Source organism: Bos indicus, chromosome 23 (genome assembly GCF_029378745.1).
Source record: "Bos indicus isolate NIAB-ARS_2022 breed Sahiwal x Tharparkar chromosome 23, NIAB-ARS_B.indTharparkar_mat_pri_1.0, whole genome shotgun sequence".
In the NCBI taxonomy this organism is placed as follows: domain Eukaryota; kingdom Metazoa; phylum Chordata; class Mammalia; order Artiodactyla; family Bovidae; genus Bos; species Bos indicus.
The window spans coordinates 18,299,303-18,323,216 of record NC_091782.1 but is presented as its reverse complement, the minus strand read 5'-3'; the positions used below and the strand labels follow the sequence as shown (position 1 = coordinate 18,323,216).

The window sequence follows — 23,914 nt, the reverse complement described above, 5'->3', positions numbered from 1 at the left end:
AGGGCCACACGTCACGTGGGCAGAGGGGGAAGTTATGAGACCTGAGACTCCACAGAGACATGGAGACAAACCCATGCAGGGTTCTGAAGAGATAATGGGCTGTTGTGAGCCATTTAAAGGACATAAATACCACACTTCCCCCATCCCCCACCTAGACTGAGCAGCCTCCATCCAGAAGCAAAACTAATTTCCAGAACCTCGCAGTTTCAGGTGGGTCCCCCAGGGAGGCCGGCCCTTTCTGGGGTTGGCAGTCTCCTGAAAGATGACACCAGGGGCAGAGAGCATCTCGAGGAGAGTGTCTGTGGGGTGGGGGGTGGGTACTCAACAAAGGGTGTTCTCTGCCCACGTCACTCCTGAGGCCTGAGATCAGATGCCCAAAACCAGGGTGAGTCTCCTATCCCAGGGAACATGGAGGGGATGGAAGTTTGGAGAAAAATCTGTGTTCCCAGGGAGCACTGCAGTGGATCTCTGACCCTCTGGGCCCCCCTCCTCCAGCATCCTCAGGCAAGGAGTGAGAAAAGACAGAGGGGAGAACTGTGAGAGAGGAAGAATTGGCCAGGGGAGATGAGCAGAGCTGAGTTAGAGGACAGGATTAAAAGTCATTTCAAGTCAGGGGCCCAGGGCTCTTGGGGAGTGAGGGTGCTGCTGGCAAAGATGGGGGGACAGGGGAGAAGGTGCCGAGTTCTAAGTGGGGACTTCTTTGGTTTAAGAAAGATGCACACACGTTTCTGCCATCTTTCCACCAAAATAATGTGCATGAAGGTTCTGGCTGATGCTCTCAAGAGCATCAACAATGACAAAAAGAGAAGCAAATGCCAGGTTCTTATCAGGCTATGCTCTAGAGTCACCATCCAGTTTCTAACTGTGATGGTGAAGCATGGTTACATTGGTGAGCTTGAAATCATCAGTGCTCACAGAGCTGGCAAAATTGTTGTGAACATCATAGGTAGGTTAGACAAATGTAAGGGGATCAGCCCCAGATTTGAGGAGCAACTCAAAGATCTAGAAAAATGGCAGAATAACCTGTTCCCGCTCCGTCAGCGTGGTTTCATTGCACTGATAGCCCCAGCTGGCATCATGAAATGTGAGGAAGCAAGACAAAAAAACACAGGAGGGAAAATCCTGAGATTCTTTTTCTAGGGTTGTAACAAATCAGGGCAAATAAAATGCCTCACTAGGAAAAAAAAAGAAAGAAAGAAAGCTGTACAGTTCCATTCTCACCTCCCAAGGAAGCCCATCCATCATGAATAGCCTGCTCTCTTCCTGAGCCCTTACTCCTGTCCTGTTGGCTTGTAACTGGCTTGTAACACACCAGCCGCAGCTGGGCTTCCTGACTCTGAGCCTCGCGCATCTCCGAACCCTTCCTGTAGCATTTACTCAGCACTCACACGCCCAATAAATGTTTAATGGTGGTTGAAACATAGGAACAGCGGAGGAAAGGGGGCAGGGCAGAGCTGAGGACTGGGAGTTCCCAGCGGGTCACAGTGGTAAACGCTCTAGAAAGAGAGAGGAGGATGCCTGGAAGATGGAGAAGACAAGTGGAAGGCTGGTTGGGTTCTTGTGCCCAAGAAAGAGGGTGGAGGAAGAATAGGGAGACACCAGGGTCCCTCTCTGCTTGAGATAAAAGGTAAGGTCAGGCTTCTAGAAGAATTTTGAACAGGAGGAGACAGAGGCAGGCTCAAGGGAACCCATGGCAGGTCTTCTTTTGGGGAACATTAAACTCAGGGGAGATTCTAGTATCTTCTAGATACCTTTATGGTTTTCTTTGTGGCAATATGGAGAAAAGGGCAAGGGAGAGGGTACAACCACCACCCTTCGGTTCTGTCTGCTCCAGACTCACAGATTTCATCTCAGCTCATCCCCAGAGGCTCTCGACAACTCACAGGAGTTGTCATTTTGCACAAAAGGAAAACTAAGGCGCAGAGAGTTAAGTACCTTGCCCCAGTTCACACTGCTAGTAAGTAGCAAAGCCAGGTTTCATTTAAATCCAGGCAATGGTAAGGAACTCGCTTGCCAGTGCCAAGAGACCCGGGTTTGATCCCTGGGTCGGGAAGGTCCCATGGAGGAGGACATGGCAACCCACTCCAGTATTCTTGCCTGGAGAATCCCATGAACAGAGGAGCCTGGCGGGCTACAGTCCATAGGATCACTAAGAGTTAGACACGTCTGAAGTGACTTAGCACAGGCAATCTAATGCAGAACCCATGCTCTTAACTGCAATTTTGTAGGAACTGTTGACCATACTGGCATTAACAGTATGAGTGCTGAGATTCAAGCCCAGATTTGCCAGGTTCCAAAATCCTTGCTAGAGATGGTAAGGAGGGCTTGGGGCACCCAAGACATTTCTGACATCTACTCCCGAATTTCCCAGGACACCAAAGGGTATTTCTCTACCACCTCCACTTCCAAACAGTGTTTCTCCTCTCTTAGTTACCTACTCACCCCTACCCACCCATTACAGAACCTCTGGGGGCAGAAAAGTACACCGGGCACAGAGGCTAGTTCCCTAATAATACTTTTAGAAGGCCATGAAAATGTTCTAATTTCTTTTAAAGTCAGAAGGGAATAAATAAACTTTTAGATAAAATTTTTATTATATAATATTAATTTATTCCTTATTATAGCAGTGCAATCACACAATTGCAATTTTTAGTACTTTATTATTTTTGAAGAGGCCAGTGGAGGCAAAACTGACTGCCCAAGCCCCACAAAAGTCACAGAACAGCTTTGCCCACGCCCAGTAACAGGAACATCCTCATAACTAGACCCTGTTCCTTCCCTCCTACATTTTTTCAGGAGCCCCTCCACTGCTGAAGGACCTCGATACAATAGGACACAGTAGGACCAGCATTCACTTAGGAAAAAGGAAAGCTGTTTTCTTGGGCCAGCTCTGGGTGACCCAGGATGAGTTTCTGCTTTTCTCCTTCTGTAAAATGAGTGGGACTACAATAGGTCACAATTCTCCCTTGGCTCTGTGATCTTGATTCTTGGAGAGGCTAATTCTTGGGAAATGAATGGCAGAGCTCTGTGACTGTTGCACCAGCAATCAGATAGACCTGGTTTCACCAGCCAGTCATGGGAACCTGGCAAGTTAGCTCATCTTTGTGTCTCAGTTTCCATACCTGTGAAATGGGAATAATAATGGTATTTATCCCATAGGTTGTTGAGGTCAGGCATGTAAGGGACTTTACACATTGCCTGGCCACAGTACATGCTCAAAATAAATGCTAAGTTTTTATTGTTATTATAGTTGTTTATTCTGATTCTGAGAGGCACCCCTCAAGAAGAAAGCTGTCATTTTTAAATACTCCATCTAGTGCCACGGACCCTCCTTTTCTCCTGGCATAGACCATCTGGGCGGCTTGTTCTTGGTTCCTGAGCTGTGCCTCACTCCTGGCCCTTGTGGAGACTGGCTGACGGGGGTGCATCTGGCACCCCACCCTCTATTTCTCCAGGATCCAGGGAGAGAGTGAGGGGAAAGAGAGTTCACCCTGGCAAAGACTAAGGGCTTGCTCCCTGTCCCCCGACCTGACCTCTACCACTTCTCTCCCCACTCATCTCCCACCCCCTCCCTCAAAAAGCACAGGAAAGTTCTAACCCAAACTCATTATGCTGGTGAACACCCTCTTTTTCTCACCTCTTCAGTGCAAAAGTCCTCCTGCCCCCAATCTGCCAGAAACTGCCCTGAGCAGGACCTGGTGGGGGGGGGGCCTTGGAGGAACACTCCTCACTTTGCCAGACCCTCATTCCTTTGATTTCTGCCCTGGATCCTCCTCTCCTGATTTCTCTTTCCCTTTGCCTCTCGAGAAGCCCCGTCTGGGACACAGACAGCCCATTCCCTTGCTCTCTGGCTTCTCCAGCTCCTTTCTCGCCCCCTGCTCCCAGTCCCAGGGACATCTCTAACAAATGGTTGTGGCTTTTGCCCCTCTCCCTGGGCCACTGGCAAACCAGCCCACGGGGTGGTTGTTGCCATGGTAACCTGCAGGGCAATCGGGCCGCCCCACTCTCCTTTGAACCGTGCACCTCTGGTGAGTTGAGCCCCCACCGTCTGTCCAGTGGTTAGGACTGTGCTTCCACTGCCCGGGACCAAGGTTCGATCCCTCGTTGGGGAACTAAGATTCCCGCGTTACCACCACCACCAACAAATCAGTATTTCTACAGTAGGTCTCGTTCAGCATACACTGCACTGCCTTTGCCTCGACCCTCACGCCTCTCCCTCCCATCCGAGGCCCAAAGCCCTGAGGAGTCTCGGACTACAATTCCCAGCAGGCCGAGCAGCCTGAAGGCCTGGGCTGGAGGAGCAAGGCACGCTGGGAGATGGAGTCTCGGCATGTTGCACCTGCCGCAGAAAGCCGTGAGGGGAGGAGGGTGGATGGAGAAGATGGAGTGCGGATGCGGTGGGAGCCGCCTGCAGGGCCTCTTTCCCCGAACCCAGGCTTTTCTGTCCTCTGCGGAAGAGGAGGGGCTCACTCGCTGCCCTTCTCCAAGGTCCAACAGAGAAAGAGCCCCCTCCCCCACCCCCGCCCTCCTCCCCTCCCTGAGCTCTGCAGCTCCCGCTCCGACATCCAACCAAGAGTTGTTTCAACCAACATGACCTAGCGGGGAAAGGGGTGAGAGACGGCGGGGTTGGAGAGGGGGCACCGGGAGAAAGCGATGGTCCACAAGTGTAGGCAAAAGAACTACCTGCAAGCCCTGTGCAAATGAGCTTAGGGGCACCTCCCTCTTAGGGTAGGGCCGCCGCAGGCACCTGTTTTAACAGGACTCCAAGCCCTCCCTTTCCATCCTCCCCGCTCCCCTCCCGCTGTCTCGCCGGGTCACTCACTCACCACCTTCCAGCGATCCTTGACCACGTAGTTGGCCGGCAGGATGTCGGCCTGCTCCCCTCCCCCACTCATGTTGGTTTCGTCCTTAAGAGCGGCCGCTAGGCACTGCATTCGCCAGCCGGAGGGAGGGGTGTCCGCAGGGCCTGCCCTGAGGGGGCCATCTACCTGGGGAGTGGGGAGGGACTGTGAGGGAGGCGGGCTAGGACCCGGGACCCACTTGCAGATATGGAAGAGGCGACTTCCGTTCTCCTGGCTGGCATCCTTCCCTGGCCCACTGGGTAGATGCTCCAGGGGTCACTGGGGGAAGCATTGTGTAAAAACCCAGGTAGAAATCCACAAATGCCGTTCAAGGGGAAAGAGATGCAAACTGTAAACTGGAGATGTGAAAGCCAGCAATGGGGACACATGCGTTGGAAAAAGGAGAGGAAAATGGTGTGTGAATAGGCTGTAGGGAAAGCGTTTCCCAGAGACAGATGCTGACGAATGTGGGGAAGACTTGCTAACTGAGGAGGACACAAGACGGATGGGTGCTTAAGCAGGGAGGCCGGGGCCAAGAAGGACCAGCATGGGGATCCGGTCTGTGATCCCCACACCCAGACATTTTCCATGCCACGCAGTGCCCGGGAAACTGTGCATCTGAGGCTCATTGAAAGGGGAGACTTGATGACCCAGGGAAGACCCACCCCACAATGACAGGGCGCTCTAATCGACCGTGGGAGAAGTGATCATCTGAAAATGAGGTGCTACCCAACAGCCCTTGAGGATGGTGCTGAGTGAGGAGGCTGCCACCACTCTCAGAGCTGAGCCCAAACCACGGCCATGGCCACGGGGGGTGAGAAGCAAGGATGTGAGCGATGGGGTGGACATCAGGCGATGGATTCAAGATGTGGGTTTTAGAGGTAAGGCAGCCCTGTGGTCACTCAGAGGGAGAGAGGGAGCTAAACTGGGGGGGAAGTGAGGAGAGTGGGGAAGTGGAAGCAGTCTAAGAGAAGGCAGGAGAAATGCTGGGCGGCAGGGGGTCTGGATGGACAGTGGACGAGAGAGCCTCTGCCCACGCTTTTCTGTATCAGCTCAGGAAGGAACACAGCTCTTGTTACCTTTGGATAGGTAGAAGTTGGTTATCAGGAGGAGTGTGAGGGCTGGGAAAGCCCGCCAGTGTTACCCAGGGAAATGTCACTGGTGTGCATGCGTGTGTCTGTGTGTGTACCTTCTGTGTGAGCGTGTTTATGTCTTTGTGTGTCCTTCTGTGTGTGTGTCTATGTGTCTTTGTGTACATCTGTATCCATGTGTGCTTATATGTGCTTTTGTGTCTGCCAGTGGGTGAGGTGCCTCTGTGTAGACAGGGGCCAAAAGAGATGGCTTTTTGAGATCTCTGCCAACCCAGTACAGGAATGGATCTTTTCCTCTCTTCTTTCCCTCTACACTTTTTATAAGCACATGGCTCTGCCCTCCCAGTGACCCTGGACAGTCACAGATGGAAGGAAGTTCCTCAGGCTGGGAATGGTGGGGGATGTGGAGAGGAGGAAAGTGCCTAGAATACCTATGGACGGGGCAGGAACTCCATGAGTCTCAGTTTACTTGGGATGGACTCATTGCCCAGGGCTCCTGTGTCTGGCCATCCAGGCAGCGTGGGATAGTGAAGGCGGGGAAACCACCTTCAACAGGTCATGGTGTGCCATGAGGGATCTACAGCGGGAGGAACATTGCCACTCTTTTTCTGCCAAATGACTCAGCTGACTGTTTCCTCCAATCCACGCAACTTCAGAGTGTCAGGACTGTGGGGATATCAAATAGGCTTCTGCCTTCCTTCTGCCAAGTGGCAAATGGGGCATCAGGTATTCAGAGGGCAATGGGGGCAATGGCAGGAGGGGGAGGGATGGGGCAATCTGGAATAAAGGTGGAGGAGACAGGTAGAGGACAAGATTGAAGAAGCAATTGAACCAGGAGGAAGGGAGCCTTAAGGAATTAAGCAGGGTGACCTCTGGTGGGCCCTCCGAGTCCTGTGATGGTGGATTCTACAGACTGAAGAGGACGATGTGAGTCCTGATCCCATTCTATAGATGGGCAAGCAAAGAAGGAACAGGTGAAGTGGGGAAAGGTGGAGTGGAGGCAAGTGGATAAATGAGGGTTCCCTGCCTCTCCCTGCCCGTCAGCCTCCCTGCTCTGCCTCAGAGAACTGCACTCAGCCCAGGCTAAGGTGGGATGACACAACATAAGGAACTTGCCTGCCCCATGATCGCCCGCTCAGGACCCTTTGGTGTGTAGAGGCATAAGTGTGTTGTGAGAGCGGGCTTGTGGAGGAGGTTTTATGAGTATCTGTCAGCGACTGTGTGTGTATGAGAGAGTGGGACCAATGATGTGTGTGTGTGTGTGGTGGGGGGTGTACCCAGGTGGTTGGGAGCTCATCATGGCATATGCACATATAGGTGTTGATGTGCACCTGTGCAAGGTGTAAGCCAGGTGTGTATAGGAATGTGGGAGCCCAGGTAAAGAAAAGTGCGGGAGAGCGGTGAGGAGTAATGGGAACAGGTGAAGAGAGGTGTGGAAGGGGGCAGAGGGTAACGGAAGGGACAAGGGGAGACAGGATCAAAGGAGGGGGTACATCGGATAGAGACAGGTGAAGGAGAAGCATGACAGGTGAGGAGGGGAGAGCACCAGGAAAGGTGCTCCTGGGCACAGTTGAGGGGTGAGGAAGTAGGTAAGGAGGCTGCTGGGAGGAATGGAGGGACTGAGGACAAGGGAGAGGGGTTATGGAGACAGCGGAGAGGACTGTCAGGGATGCCAGGAGAGTGAAGCCACAGGGACCGGGACTGGCGCAGCGGCGGGGAGCAGCACCCCGGGAGGACAGGCTGGAGAGTGTGGGTAAGTGCGGGCGGTGGGGCGCCGTTCCAGGCCTCGGGATGCGGCCCAGGCTGTGTAGGCCAGCGTCCCAGCTCGGGTGGAGACAGAGACAGAGCCGGCACAGGGAGGGGGAGCTGGAGAAGGCTGCACTGGGAGCTGAGCCAGGCCGAGGCCCGATGGGTCCCTAGAAGGAACCCCCTCCCCGACCCCCGCCCGGCCCGCCGGCCGCGCCCCGCCCCGCCTGGCCTCGCCTCGCCTCACCTGCTCTGTGCCCGCTGCGGCTGCGGCTGCGGCGGCGGAGGCAGCGGCTCGGGGCGGCGCATCCCCCGGGGCCGGGGCGGAGCGGGGACGGGGGCGGCTCAGTGCGGCGCTGGGTGGCCCGCTCCCTCGCGCGGCGGTGGCGGCGGCCTCCCGACCGGGACCATCCCGGCCCGGTCCGGCCCGGCCCCGATCCTTCTCAGGCGACAGCGGCGGCAGCAGCAGAGCGGGGAGCTGCCCACAATGCACTGCGCCGCCAGCATCAGCACCAGCCCTGACATCACCTCCTCACCGCCCCGGGCTCTTACATCATCGTCCTTGCTCTGACATCACATACCACTCTGCTCCTTTCTCCACTACTTCGACTCTACGACTCTCTCTCGGATCGAACTGCTCCGGCTCCTAAGGTTCTTCTCACTGGTCTCTGGCATTCACTTGACCTCCATCCCCCAGTAGTGCCCTGTCACTCCTTACCTGTCCCCACAAACCTCACCTGTCTCCATCACCCTTTATCTTCTCCACTCCCAGAGTGTCCCTATCACTCCTCACTTGTTTCCATCAGCCTCAACTGATTCTCCCACAACACCTTCCATACATTCATATTCCTTTCCTCTAAATTCATTCCCCTTCACCTGTACCCATTCTCTCATAAGTCCCCTCCCCTTTTCTTCTAACACCATCCCTCACTATAACTCTCACCTCCCTACCCAGGCTCAGCCTGAACCTTTCTTTCTTTGGCCCTTTCTCCTATCTTTTGACAAACTCTCTTTGTTTTTCTCACCAAATGGGATGAACACTCCTTACCGTGACATAAAACATTCTTCTCAATATGAGCCCAGAGGAGCTATTAATACCCTTCTGGACATATTGGATTACTCAACATTCCCTGAACATACTTTGCATTTTGTTTCTCTCAGTTCTCTTCCTTCCATCCCTCTTGTCCTCAACAAATGCACACTAATTTCAACAATCGTGATGACAACAATAATAACAGTAACGATTTACTCGTGCCAGACACTGTCCTGAATTTTCACGTGTTAATTCATTTAACCTTCATAACAACCCTTTGAGGTAGCATACTATTGTTATATCCATGTTATTTTACATATTAGCTTTAATTAATTAATTTGGCTGTGTTGGGTCTTTGTTGCTACATGGGCTTTTTCTAGTTGCAGCAAGCAGGGGCTACTCTCTAGTTGCGATATGCCGGCTTCTCACTGCTGGCTTCTCTTGTTTGCAGAGCATGGGCTCGAAAGCAAGCAGGCTTCAGTAATTGTGGCACATGAATTTAGTTGCTCCCTAGCATGTGGAATCTTCCCTGACTAGGGATTGAACCAGTGTCCCCTACATTGGCAGGAGGATTCTTCACCACAGGATCATTAGGGCAGTCCTTAAATTACTTTTTATTGGAGTATAGTTGCTTTATAATGTGTTAGTTTCTTCTGTATAGCAAAGTGAATCAGCTTAATATACACACATATGGTCTCTTTTCTGGATTTCCTTCCCACTTAGGTCACCACAGAGCACTGAGTAGAATTTCCTGTGTTGTACAGTAGGTTCTCACGAGTTAATTATTTTATACATAGTGTCAATGGTGTATATGTGTCAATTTCAACCTCCCAGTTCATCCTTTCCCACCTGTGTTCTCTAGGTCTGTGTCATTATGCCCATTTTATAGATGAGGAAACTAAGATGCGGAGAGGTGGAGTAATTTGCCTTAAGTTACACACACATAGCTAACAAGTGGCAGAGCTGAAATTCAAACCCTGGTCACAGGGTCTGTGCTCCTAACCTCCATGCTGGGAAGAAGGGTCACTGAATCTGCAAGAGTAGTCATAGGAGGCTTCTTGGAGGAGATGCACTCAACTGTAATTTGAAGAATATGTAGGAATTTTTCAATTGATGAATGGGGCCAGGGCAAAGGGTGGGAGGGACTTCCAGGCTGAGAAGACAGTATGTGGTGAGCTGGGGGTGACCTTGTGCCAGGTCATGAATGAAGGGCTTTGTGTGCTGGGCTAAGGAGATTGCTTCCTCTACATTTAGTTTTTGAAAGCTGGATAATGTGATGAGCCATCCAGATCCCCCTTCAGAATCCAGGGACTCACTTCCCTGGCTGCCTGGGATGCTGAAGACCATCTCTCACAGCTCACTCCCTCTTTAGAACTGCCCTTGACCAAGAGAGTTGCCATGCCCAAGATCACGTGCCCTTCTGGGGGACATCCCATAGCCAGTCAATGATAGAGCTGTGAGTACAAAGGCCTGGCCCCGTCACCCCACCTCAGGGCAGCTCTGAAGGGACATCCCATTTATAAACCCCCCATAGGATGAGGCAAGGCATCTGCTGAGGCTGCATCAAAGCTCAGCGTCTCCTCTGTCCAGTTCTTCTTCCTTCACCCCTCCTCAGATGTTGATCTCAGAGCACTTCCCATAAGCCTGCTGCATGAGCATCCCTGTCCCAGACTCAGTGTCCAGGAGACCCAGACCTTTTGAGAAGAAATCACTGAAGAATTTTAAGCAGAAATAAGACACAGTTTGATCAGAGTATTAGGTTAGAACTCTAGGTTGACATTTTTTTCTTTTTAAGGTTTTTAAATTTTTTATAAATGTTTTTTTTTTTTTTTTTTTTTGCTGCACTGCATGTAAGATCTTAGTTCCCTGCCCAGGGATCGAACCTGTGGCCCCTGCAGTGGGGGTGTGAAGTCTTAATCACTGGGCCACCAGGGAAGTCCGAGCTTTATTAGTATTTTAGAAGTGTTGCTGTGCTGTCTTCTAGCTTGCACTGCTTCTGATAAAAGATCTGCAGCTGTCCTTATCTTTGCTGTTCTGTGTGTAATGTTTTCTACCCTGGCTACTTGTACAAGTTTCTCTTGATCACTGGTTTTAAGCTATTTGATGATGTACCTTGGTGTAGTTTCTTGCACTTGGAGTTTGTTGAGCTTCTTGTAAATATGGATTTATAGTTTTCATCAAGTTTGGAAAATTTTTGGCCATCAAATATTTTTTCTGCTCTTTTCTTTCCTTCAGGGACTGCAATACCCTGTCTACTAGGCTGCTTGAAGTTGTCCTGCAGCTCACTGATGCTTTGTTCACTTTTTCTCAGTCTTTTTTCTCACTGTGTTTCATTTTGGATAGCTTCCATCATTATTTACTCAAGTTTCTTAATCTGTGCTTCTGCGGCATCTAATCTGGTTTGAATCCCATCCAATGTATTTTTTTAACTGTAGTTTATATCTCTAGAAGTTCCATCTGGGCCTTTTAAATTTTTTCCCCATGTTTAATTTTCCTTCTAACTTCTTAAACATATAGAATAGTTATAATAACTCTTTTAATGTACTTGTGTATGAATTTATTATCTGATAAATTTATGAATCCATTTCAGTTGATGTTTCTCTGCACCATAGGTCATATTTTTCTGATCCTTTTCATTCCATAATTTTTTGGGGTGCCAAATATTGCTAATTTTACCTTGTGGGGTCCTGGATATTTTTGCGCTTCAGTAAATATTGTTGAGCTTTGTTCAGTCCCTAGAAACCTTGCAGGCAGTCCTCCACCTGGCTTGTTTCCGTCTTTCAGGAATCACTGTCCTAGGCTGCCTGGTGGCCAATGTTCACATCGTTGTTTTATGTATCCCCTCAGGTTTTTTTGGCTTGCTTCACTGATGGGTCAGATGGTAAAGAATTTGCCTGCAATGCGAGAGACCAGGGTTTGATCCCTGGGTCAGGAAGAGCCCCTGGAGAAGGAAATGGCTACCCACTGCAGTATTCTTGCCTGGAGAATACCATGAACAGAAGAGCCCGCCGGGCTACAGAAGTCCATGGGGTTGCAAAGAGTCAGACACAACTGAGCAGCTAACACTTTCACTTTTGAACATACTGCAAAGGAAACCATCAACAAGATGAAAAGGCAGTCTACAAAGTGAGAGAAAATATTGCAAATTATATATCTGATGGGGGGCTAATATCTAAAAAATACACAGAATTCATACAACTTTTAAAAGTCCAATTTAAAAATGGGTAGAGGAGACTTTCCTGGTGGTCCAGTGGTTAAAAATCCACCGGCCAATGCAGGGTACACAGGTTCGATCCCTGGTCCCAGAAGATTCCACATGCTGCGGGACAGCTAAACCCATGTGCCACAACTACTATGCCCAAGTGCCCTAGAGCCTCTGCTCTGCAACAAAAGAAGCCACAGCAAGGAGCCCCTGTCCTGCAAGGAAGAATAGCCCCAGTGCCCCGCAACTAAAGAAAGCCCGTGTACAGTAATGAAGACCCAGTGCAGCGAATTAATTACTTAATTGAATTGAATTGAAAATATTTTTTAAAAGTGGGCAGAGGATTTGAATAGACATTTTTCCAAAGAAGACATGTAAATGGCCAACATGTATGAAAAGGTGTCTAACATGTCGAGGAGCAATTAAGCCTGTGCACTGCAACTATTGAACCTGTGCCCTAGAACCTGGGAGCTGCAATTGCTGAGCCCATGTGCCGCAGCTCTTGAAGCCTGCTCACCTAGAGCCCATGCTCTGCGACAGGAAAAGCCACGGCAACCAGAAGCCCAAGCACAGCAACTAGAGAGTAGCCCCTGATTGCCGCCAACTCACGGAAATGTAAATCAAAACCACAATGAGATGCTACCTCACACTTGTCAGGATGAGTGTTATCAAAAAGACAAGAGGGAGTTCCCTGGCGGTCAGTGGTTAGAACTCTGAACTTTCACTGCCATGGACCTGGGATCAGTCCCTGGACAGGACGTGCAGTACAGACCAAAAACTAATTAATTAAAAGACAAGAAATAACAAGTCTTGGTGAGGATATGAAGAAGAGGGAACCCTTGTGAACTGTTGGTAAAGATTTTGTGTGTGTGTGTTTACAATGGAATATTATTCAACTATGGAAAAAGAAATCCAGCCAGTCCCAGCAACATGGATGGAATTTGAAGGCATTAAACTAAGTGAACTAAGACAGAAAAGCACAAATACTGTATCATATCACTTATATGTGAAATCTGGAAAAAAAAAATGACATCACAGATACGGAGAAAAGATTTGTAGTTACCAGAAGTGGGGGGATTCCCTGATGGCTTGAACCGTAAAGAGTCTGCCTGCAATTCGGGAGACCTGAGTTTGATCCTTGGGTCTGGAAGATCTCCTGGAGAAGGAAATGGCAACCCACTTCAGTATGCTTGCCTGGAAAATCCCATGGACGGAGGAGCCTGGTGGGCCACAGTCCAAAGGATCGCAGAGTCAGACACGACTCAGCAACTTCACTTTCACTTTCAGAAGTGGGGTGTGGTGGTGGGTGAAGTGAGTTGAGGTGGTTAAAAGGTAGAAACTTCAGTAATAAGATGACTAAGTCCTGGTAATGGTGACTCTTGTTAACAAACTGTATTATATACTTGAAATTTGCTAAAGTTGGACATTATTTTGCTGACAAAGGTCCATATAGTCAAAGCTATGGTTTTTCCAGCAGTCATGTATGGATATGAGAGTTGGACTCAGAAAGCTGAGCGCTGAAGAACTGATGCATTTGAACTGTGGTGTTGGAGAAGACTCTTGAGAGTCCCTTGGACTGCAAGATCAAACCAGTCAATCCTAAAGGGAATCAGTCCTGAATATTCATTGGAAGGATTAATGCTGAAACTGAAACTCCAATACTTTGGCCTCCTGATGCGAAGAACTGACTCATTGGAAAAGACCCTGATGCTGGGAAAAACTAAAGGCAGGAGGAGAAGGAGACGACAGAGGATGAGGTGATTGGATGGCATTACTGATTCGATGGACACGAGTTTGAGCAAGCTCCGAGAGTTGGTGATAGAGAAGCCTGGCATGCTGCAGTCCATGGGGTCACAAAGAGTTGGACACGACTGAGCGACTGAACTGAACTGAACAGGATAGATCTTAAAAGCTCTCAACACAATAAATAAATTTGTTATTATGTGTGGTAACGGGCATGAACTAAACTTATTGTGGTGATCATTTCAAAATACACAGGTGTATCATATCATTATATACCTGAAACTAACAAAATGTGACATGTCAATTATCTCTCAACTTTAAAAGTTCACTTAACAGGCTTCTCTGGTGGCTCAGGTATGAAGGATCTGCAGGAGACATGGATTTGATCCTTGATCTGGGAAGATCCCACATGCAGAGGAGCAATTAAGCCCATGCACAGCAACTATTGAGCCGTGCTCTAGAACCTGGGAGCTGCAACTACTGAGCCCATGCGCCATGACTACTGAAGCCTGCTCACCTAGAGCCCATGCTCCATAACAGAAGCCACAGCAACCAGAAGTCTGAGCACCACAACTGGAGAATAGCCCCTGATTGCTGCAACTAGAGGGAAGCCCGAGAAGCAATAAAGACCCAGCACAGCCAAAAATATATAAATTAATGAAATTATAAAAACAAAGAAAATGCAATGCAGAAAGACGCTACAAGCCTTCTTCAGTTACTGAAATATTTAAAAAATAATCCACTTAAGAGAAAGCATAAAAAACAAAAGAAGCGGTGGTGGGGGAGTATACTAAATATAAAGGACAAAAGAAGATAATAGGAAAAACTTCCAAACCTGTAAGTAATCACAAAAAATAAGAATGGATGAAGTTCATTAATTAACAGACCATCAGCTTTTTAAAAATGTAAATATAAGCTGCTTACTAAAGATGCATTTGGAATACAGAAAGGTTGAACAAAAGGTATAAAAATATATGAGTCCAAAAGAATTTTATAAAGTGAGTCACTTTATAAGGACAAAAAAGGATACCACTCAGAACTTGTATTCATCTACTAGTCTCAGAATACAAAGTAAAAATAGTTAAAATTATAGGAAAAATTTTTTAAATTCACTGTCAAAGGGAGGGTTTAACAAAATTACCCCAATAATTGATACTTGTTAGCAAGCAAGATCCAACCAGTCCATCCTAAAGGAAATCAGTCCTGAATATTCATTGGAAGGACTGATGCTGAAGCTGAAACTCCAATACTCTGGCCACCTGATGCAAAGAAACGACTCATTTGAAAAGACCCTGATGCTGGGAAAGCTTGAAGGCGGGAGGAGAAGGGGACGACAGAGGATGAGATGGTTCGATGGCATCACTGACTTGATGGATATGAGTTTGAGTAAGCTCTGGGAGTTGGCGACAGGGAGGACAGGGAGGCCTGGCGTGCTGCAGTCCATGGGGTCGCAAAGAGTCGGACATGACTGAGTGACTGAACTGAACTGAACTGAGCAAGCCATTTGTTATAGTTTTAGTTTTCAAATGTTCTATATCCTTACTATTTTTTTTTTTCCATTTGATTTATCAATTACTGGGGTAATTCTGTTCAATTCTCCCTGCAGCCAACTCCCACTCCCAGCCCAGCCCTCCATGATCTGCTTTCTGCTTCTCTAAATACGCCCTTTCCAGACATTTCATCTAACTGCAGTCATGCACTGGGTCATCTTCTGTTCCTGATACTAGGACATAAGTTGGATACACTGACCTGCACACCACCCTGGCTCCCCCTCCCATCACTTAGTGCCCCATCCCTCCAACTCAGGCCTCTGCACTGAGCCGAGGATCTGAGCTGCCAGCCATGGCTGGCTCTGCATCCTGACCACCTCAGCTGTGGGCAAAGAATCAATCGCAGGGCCTTGTTTCCCATTTGGAGAAACAGACAAAACATCCCTCTCCTCTTTCTCCTTCAGCCTGAGGTGGAACAGGGATGCCAGACCCCTCGGAAGTGTGGGCCCTAAGGAGATGGAGGCTGGCTTCTTTTCTTGAGGACACAGAGGCAGAAGCAAGATGCTCTGTGTCGCAATATGCATGTGCTCCTCCTGGGAGGCGAGAACCGCAGGACAGTGTGACTGAGGGTGAGGAGGGTGCCCTCAAGGCTGCTGGCCGCTGGGGCCCGCCTCCTAAGGGTGCGTGTGTGACCGTGTGAGAAGGTGCTGGGAGCACTGGTGCACAGCTGTGCACACGTTTTCCCCATGGTCTTACCTTAGGCACTGAGCCCATCAGAGGCCAGAGGTAGCCTAAGATTTCTTTGCCTTCTCTTTGTGTCCTTGGATTTAAAAAAATGATAATTGTGTCTGCTCTGTCACTCCATATGTGGGTAATTCATAGTTTAATCAGGAGGAATTCATAGGAAACCGCCAATGACGTTCTCCTCTGAGAAATGGGATTGGTGGTCTCAGGATTCCCTTTCCACCGCATACTCTCTCATTACTTTTGAAATTCTTGTCCTAAGTTTGTATAATTTTCATTGGAAAATGAAAATTGTTCATAAAAGTGAGACATGATGTGTTTTCCTGGCTCCCTGCAGATCCTGCTTCCATTAGATTAGCTTAGGGCTGAGCAGATTACAAAGTGCTACCAAATGCAGCTGCTCATTTCATCCACTCAGTCATTCAACAAACATCTGATGTATGTTTCCTACAGGCTAGGTACAGCTCTAGAAGCTGGGGATATAGCAGTCAACAGAGAAAAATGTCTGCCTTCTTGGGGACTTATGTTATACTGGGTGGAGAAAGACATACAACAAAATTAATCAATTATATGGTAGTGAGAAGAGAAAGACCAGGCAGAGGAGGGTGGTGGGGATGGGAGGCTGCCACATTCAAGAGGGTGGTCAGGAAGGTAACCTGAACAGACTTGAAGGAGGAGAGGGAGTGACTGGGGACCACTCTGGGAGAAAAGGGCTCCTGCCTGCTCAGGCACCTCAGTTGTGTCCAACTCTGTGCAACCTCATGGACTGTAACCCACCAGGCTCCTCGGTCCATGGGATTCTCCAGGCGAGAATAGTGGAGTGGGTTGCCATGCCCTCCTCCAGGAGATCTTCCTGACCCAGGGATTGAAGTTGTGTTTCTCAAGTCTCCTGCATCAACAGATGGGTTCTTTACCACTAGCACCACCTGGGAAGCCTGAAAAGGGCTCCAGAGAACAGCAAATGCCAAAGATCTGAGGCAAGAACATGCCCAGCTTGAGGACGAGGCAGCGTGGCTGCGGAACAGACGCTGAGGCTAAAGGAGCTGGGATGACAGAGGTGAGAGGGGTGCCAGGTCCTGTGGGGCTGCTGAGCCCCCGAGGGGGTTTGGGGTTTTACCCCAAGTGAGATGGGAGCCTTTGGAGCTTTGGCTGAAGAGGGTCATGATCTTACTACTGGGTTTACAGGTCCCCCTGCTGGAGACCAGTCTGTGTAGCAGGAAAGTGGGTGGACTGTGGGGAGGCTGAGAGAGGTAGTGGAGGCTTGGAGGAGGGGGCGTCAGTGGAGGTGGTGGGTGTGTTCCCCTCCAGGACCTTATTGGGTCTTCCAGGGCCAGACCCCTCTCCCAAATCCTCTGCTTTAGCTCCTCTGTGAAGTACCTACTACTGAACAATTGCAATCATTTCACATGCTAGCAAAGTAATGCTCAAAATTCTCCAAGCTAGGCTTCAACAGTACATGAACCAAGAACTTCCAGATGTTCAAGCCTGATTTAGAAAAGGCAGAGAGGAACCAGAGATTAAATTGCCAACATCCGTTGGATCATAGAAAAAGCAAGAGAATTCCAGAAAAGCATCTTCTTCTGCTTCATTGACTACACTAAAGCCTTTGACTGTGTGGATCACAACTCTGCAAAATTCGTAAAGAGATGGGAATACCAGACCACCTTATCTGTCTCCTGAGAAACCTGTATGCAGATCAAGAAGCAACAGTTAGAAACGAACATGCGACAATGGACTGGTTCAAAATTGGGAAAGGAGTACAACAAGGCTGTATGTTTTCACCCTGTTTATTTAACTTACATGCAGAGCACATCATGCAAAATGCTGAACTGGATGAAGCACAAGCTGGAATCAATACTGCAGGAGAAATATCAATAACCTTAAATATGCAGACGATACTACCCTTATGGCAAAAAGCAAAGAGGAACTGAAGAGCCTCTTTATGAAAGTGAAAGAGAGTGAAAAAGCTGGCTTAAAACTCAACATTCAAAACACTAAGATCATGGCATCTGGTCCCATCATTTCATGGCAAATAGATGGTGAAACAATGGAAACAGTGACAGACTTTATTTTCTTGGGCTCCAAAATCACTGCAGATGGTGATTGCAGCCATGAAATTAAAAGACACTTACTCCTTGGAAGAAAAGCTATGACTAAGCTAGACACCATATTAAAAAGCAAAGACAAAACTTTGTCAACAAAGGTCCGTATAGTCAAAGCTATGATTTTTCCAGTAGTCATGTATGGATGTGAGAGTTGGACCATAAAGAAGGCTGAGCGCTGAAGAACTGATGTTTTTCAACTGTGATGTTTGAGAAGACTCTTGAGAGTCCCTTGGACAGCAAGGAGATCAAACCAGTCAATCCTAAAAAAGGAAATCAGTCCTGAATATTCATTGGAAGGACTGATGCTGAAGCTGAAGCTCCAATACATTGACCACCTGATGTGAAGAACTGACTCATGAGAAAAGACTCTGAAGGTGGGAAAGACTGAAGGAGGAGAAGGGGACAACATAGGACAAGATGGTTGGATGGCATCACCAACTCCATGGACATGAATTTGAGCAAGCTCCAGGAGATGGTGAAGGACAGGGAAGCCTGGCGTGCTGCAGTCTATGGGCTTCCAAAGACTGAGCGACTGAACAGCAACAACCCCGGCCAGACGCCTCTCCTAAATCCTCTGCTTTAGCTCCTCTCTCAAGTACGGTAGATAATAGTATCTGCCCGCTTTCTGAGTTGTTTGGCAGATGCTCAAGCCACCACCCACCAAATGGAAGAAATTAACTACCTGATGACCATGCGCATGTGGCCCACAGACCTATCAGAACCTTAACCCCTGACACTGGGCGCTGTTAACCTCAGCATCAACCAATCAGAGTTGTGCAGGAACATCCCATACGCTGGGACTCCAGGCCCTCACCTGCCTTAAAAATGCTCTCTTGGACCCCAGCAGGGAGTTTGGGTGTTTTGAGCGCCACCCCCCCTCCCCCTCCCGCGCCCCCTCCCCCTCCCGCCCTCCCCCCCCCCCCCCCCCCCCGCCCGCCGCGTCCTGAATTCCCTGCTTTGGGGGCCTGGCAGTAATCTCTACCCTTTCCTTCACCCACAACCCCACGTCGGCAGAGGGGCTTTACTGGGAAACCGGGAGCTGACCCAAGGCTGGCTGCTCCACAGGCTGGCTTCAAAGTTTGGAGATATTTGGAAGAGAGAACCCGTAGGAGTTGCTGACGGATTGGGTATAGGAGCTGATGAAGAGAAGAGTGAAAATTGACTCCAAGGTTTGGGACCTGAGGAGCTCAGAGGAAGGAGTTGCCTTTGGCAGAGATGGGGGAACCTGGGGGCGGCAAGCGGCCATGAGTGAGGAGGCAAGGACCCCCGCCTTCTGCGTGGCAGTGTTAAAGAAGTCCGGGAGGCGCTGGGTCCCCAGACGTCCGTATCCTTCGCGTCAATTAACAGGTGTGGACACTCGGGAAGGAAAGCTCCGCAGGACGCGTGGGGTGGGGCCAGGACGCTGGTTGCCCGCGGGCGCCACCGGGCGCGGAGAGGGAAGCGCGGCGGCTGGAGCGCCGGGGAACCTGCCAGCAGGCCCTGTGCTTCTGATGGACCATCCGCAGCGGACGCGAGGACCGGGAGCCGGACGTAGGGATCGTGTCCCGGCTGCGGCGCTTCGGGGCGGTTCTTCCCGAGCAGTGGCGGCTGCTGAGCAGGATGTGAGCGGTGAGGCTGCCAGGGCGCAGGGGGCGGGGAAGCTCCGGGCGGGGCCCTGCCTGAGAAGGAACTGCGGCCAGGGATCAGACCGCGTGCGTCCGACCCGGGAGCCCACTCCCTGCATTCAGTTACTATCATTTTGGTCCTTCGTGGAAAACTTCTTGGGCTCCTTCCGGAGGCTTTTGTAGGAGCAGGATGGAAGGGGGCCTCGCTGACCTCTTCTCTCTCACCTAGCACAGAGCTTCCCTTTCACGTGGAAGTATCAGCCCTCCCTGACCCGACAGACCCCAGGTCCCGTGAACACCGGCTCTCTCAGGTCCCTTGATCAGACTGTTGCCAGTGCCTCCTGCTCCTGCGGCGAGGTAGTCCCAGATCCTGGCTGGCTTTCTACTTTGGAAAGGGTGCCAGAAGTCTCGCAGTTCTCAGAAAACCTCAGGGGTGTGTCCCCCTTTTCCCTCCCATGGGCAGAGCCGGGATCTGTAGGACCCAATGCATTTCTTAGAGACCTCTTTATTTTAATTTGATTTTTGACTGCCCTGGGTCTTCATTGCTGTGCACGGGCTTCTCAATGCGGTGACTTCTTTTGTTGAGGAGCCTGGGTTCGGTAGTTGTGGCCTGTGGGCTTAGTTGCTCCACAACAGGCATGTGGAATCTCCTCTGTTCAGGGACGGAATCCATGTACTCTGCCTTGGCAGGTGGATTCTTAACTACTGGGTCACCAGGGAAGTCTCTGCGGCATCCTCTTTAAAATGATGCATCATAAAGTTGCTGGTGCTTTGGGAAGGGCCTGTGCTCAACAGTGTTCTGAGGGAGCTTGTTGAAAATGCAGATTCTGGAATAAAACCTTTGAGTCCATTTTTAATGAGCTCTCCAGTTATTCTGCTCTGTTCTGGGGCATGTGACCCCCATGCTCCCAGTAGGTGACATTGAATCAAGCTGGAAAGCTGGGATCCTGGCCCTGTGACCCCAGGATCTCCCCTGCCTTCACACCACCTCCCACTGGTTACACTTTGCTTTCAGGCAGGGATTCTCAAACTCGCCTGGGTATGAGAATCACCTGGAGAGCTCAGTCAGCGGTCCAGGCTCATCGATACCTGGGTCTTTGTAGTTGCTCTTGTTCTTAGGTGTTCTCACCGCCACCAAAGCCTGAGAGCCTGTGGGGCCCTAGGTTCCTTGCACTGGCCAGCCTCTTGCTCCTCCTGCCTGTCCCCACCTGAGATGTGATTCCTCTTCTTCACCACCTCTGATCACTGACCCGAGGTGAGTCCCTCCATCTCACCTGTATCACTTCTGTCGTTGATCACATTCCACCTCCGCACGCGCCACCCCCCTCAACAGGACTGCATTTTCCTTTCAGGCTCTTCCATTTCCTTAATTCATGGAATCCCAGTGTTGGGTGGGCCCTTGGAGGCCATCTCTCTGTCCCCTCCCCTTCCCTGAGAAGGGTGGATCTGGGGGTGTGTAGGGCAAAGGAGAGGAACTGAAGCCCAGGGTGGGCCCCTGACCAGCTTTCCCTCAACCACAGGGGAAGAGGCTGCTGGAGACCACAAGCTCATCCATGATTGGGACCTGGCCTGGCTGCAGCAGGCAGATGGTGAGTGCCTCCCCGCCCCCCGACCCGTCCTGCCTGCAAACTCTCCTGGGGTCCTAGATCCCCTGGACCTGCCTGGTTCCCCCGCCCCGCCCCCCACACCAAGGGACTCCCTAAGTTCCCTTCTCACTGCAGCCAGACTGTGTCGTGTGTCCCTCACAAGCCCGAGGGTGAGCCTTGGTCTCCTTTCTTCCCAGTGGTCATGGCAGAAGTGACCCAGCCCTCTCTGGGGGTAGGCTATGAGCTGGGCCGGGCCGTAGCCCTCCACAAACCAGTCCTGTGCCTGTTTCGCCCACAGTCTGACCGAGGTGAGCACCCCCCAGCCCTGGCCTCCTTTCCCAGCTCTCTGAGGTCCCAGTCCTCCTCTCCTTCCTTGGGGAACTCTGAGCACAGTGCCCACCCCAGAAAGGGATGGGAAAGGGAAGGGCAACAGGCAGTGTGGGAGGGGAGTGTGGGAGGCAAGGAGGAGTGTGTGGGAGAGGGGGAAGTGTTGGAGGGGGAGGGGTTTTGGGGAGGGGGAGCGTGGGGGGGGGAGTGTGTTGGGGGGAGGGGGAGTGTGGGAGGAGGAAGGGGTGTTGCGGGGAGGGGAGTGTGGGAGGAGGAGGGGAAGTGTTGGGGGAGGTGAGGGGGGGAGCCACCTCCACCGCCGCCTCCTTCCCAGTGCTTTCAGCCATGACCTGGGAGCAGCCAATGGCTCCAGGTTCCAGGTGTGTGACAGCCGGAGGCAGAGGCAAAGGCGGTGGTTCTCCCCGAGCAGGTGGCCGCCTCTCCTGACCCAACTGTTTGACTTCACCCCAGTGTATGAAATTCTCCTGACCCCAGACTTGCTCTAGTACCTTTCCTGCCTCTTAGCCCAGTACAGACACACGGTGTGTTTTCAATTCTAGCTTTATGTCTGTGTGAGTGTGCAGGTGGGTGCGCGTCAGAAATAATCTTCTTAGCACCCCGCTTCACTTCAAGATGTAGAGCCCTTTAAAGGTCTGCAGGCCCCCAAGAGAAGGATACTACATAACGCCCTCAAGCACCCCGCAGGAACATTCAGGAGTTTGGAGGAAGCTGGTCTTGGGAGGTTGCCATTCCTCTGTCACTGATGCTGTACTGGACACCTAAGTATCCACTGATGGATGAATGCACAAAGGAAATGTGTATGTGTATATAGTGTGTATGGATACACACACACACACACACACACACACACACACAATGGAATATTGTTTAGCCATAAAAAGGAACTCTTGCCCACTGCAACCACATGAGAAAATGACATAAGGAAAATAAATCAGACAGAAAAACACAAATACTGTATCATATCTCATGTGAGATTTTTTTTTTAAATGACCTCAGATACAGAGAACAGATGGTTGTTTGCAGAAGTAAGGGGTGGAGGTTGAAATAGTTTGAGGTGGTCAAAAGGTACAAATTTCCTAATAAGATAATTAACTCCTAGGGAAGTAATGTACAGTGTGGTGAATATAGTTAACAATACTGCATTTTATATTTGAACGTTGCTAAAATTAGAGATACTAAGGGAACATTTCATGCAAAGATGGGCTCGATAAAGGACAGAAATGGTATGGACCTAACAGAAGCAGACGATATTAAGAGGTGGCAAGAATACACAGAAGAACTGTACAAAAAAGATCTTCACGACCCAGATAATCGCGATGGTGTGATCACTCACCTAGAGCCAGATATCCTGGAATGTGAAGTCAAGTGAGCCTTAGAAAGCATCACTACGAACAAAGCTAGTGGAGGTGATGGAATTCCAGTTGAGCTATTTCAAATCCTGAAAGATGATGCTGTGAAAGTGCTGCACTCAATATGCCAGCAAATTTGGAAAACTCAGCAGTGGCCATAGGACTGGAAAAGGTCAGTTTTCATTCTAATCCCAAAGAAAGGCAATGCCAAAGAATGCTCAAACTACCGCACAATTGCACTCATCTCACACGCTAGTAAAGTAATGCTCAAAATTCTCCAAGCCAGGCTTCAGCAATACGTGAACCGTGAACTTCCAGATGTTCAAGCTGGTTTTAGAAAAGGCAAAGGAACCAGAGACCAAATTGCCAACATCCGCTGGATCATCAAAAAAGCAAGAGAGTTCCAGAAAAACATCTATTTCTGCTTTATTGACTATGCCAAAGCCTTTGACTGTGTGGATCACAATAAACTGTGGAAAATTCTGAGAGATGGGAATACCAGACCACCTGACCTGCCTCTTGAGAAATTTGTATGCAGGTCAGGAAGCAACAGTTAGAACTGAACATGGAACAACAGACTGGTTCCAGATAGGAAAAGGAGTACGTCAAGGCTGTATATTGTCACCCTGCTTATTTAACTTATATGCAGAATACATCATGAGAAACGCTGGGCTGGAAGAAGCACAAGCTGCAATCAAGATTGCCGGGAGAAATATCAATAACCTCAGATATGCAGATGACACCACCCTTATGGCAGAAAGTGAAGAGGAACTAAAAAGCCTCTTGATGAAGGTGAAAGAGGAGAGTGAAACAGTTGGCTTAAAGCTCAACATTCAGAAAACAAAGATCATGGCATCTGGTCCCATCACTTCATGGGAAATAGATGGGGAAACAGTGGAAATAGTGTCAGACTTTATTTTTCTGGGCTCCAAAATCTCGGCAGATGGTGACTGCAGCCATGAAATTAAAAGACGCTTACTCCTTGAAAGAAAAGTTATGACCAACCTAGATAGCATATTGAACAGCAGAGAC

General features: G+C 49.8%; 1 protein-coding gene and 1 pseudogene across 2 annotated transcripts in view; one reads left to right on the top strand and one right to left on the bottom strand.

Moving 5' to 3' along the window:
• Nucleotides 1–8,159, bottom strand: part of TTBK1 (tau tubulin kinase 1) — a 42,175-nt gene extending 34,016 nt beyond the window's left edge. For both annotated transcript variants that reach the window (XM_070778020.1, XM_070778021.1), the window contains exons 1-2: nt 7,926–8,159; nt 4,827–4,988 (exon numbers count right to left, since the gene is read on the bottom strand). In XM_070778020.1, the coding sequence (XP_070634121.1) occupies nt 4,827–4,934 (108 nt within the window). In that variant the 5' untranslated portion in view covers nt 4,935–4,988; nt 7,926–8,159. The remainder of the gene's footprint in view (nt 1–4,826; nt 4,989–7,925) is intronic.
• On the top strand, nt 638–3,205 carry LOC139178878 (small ribosomal subunit protein uS8 pseudogene; annotated as a pseudogene).
• Nucleotides 8,160–23,914: the final 15,755 nt, after the last annotated feature.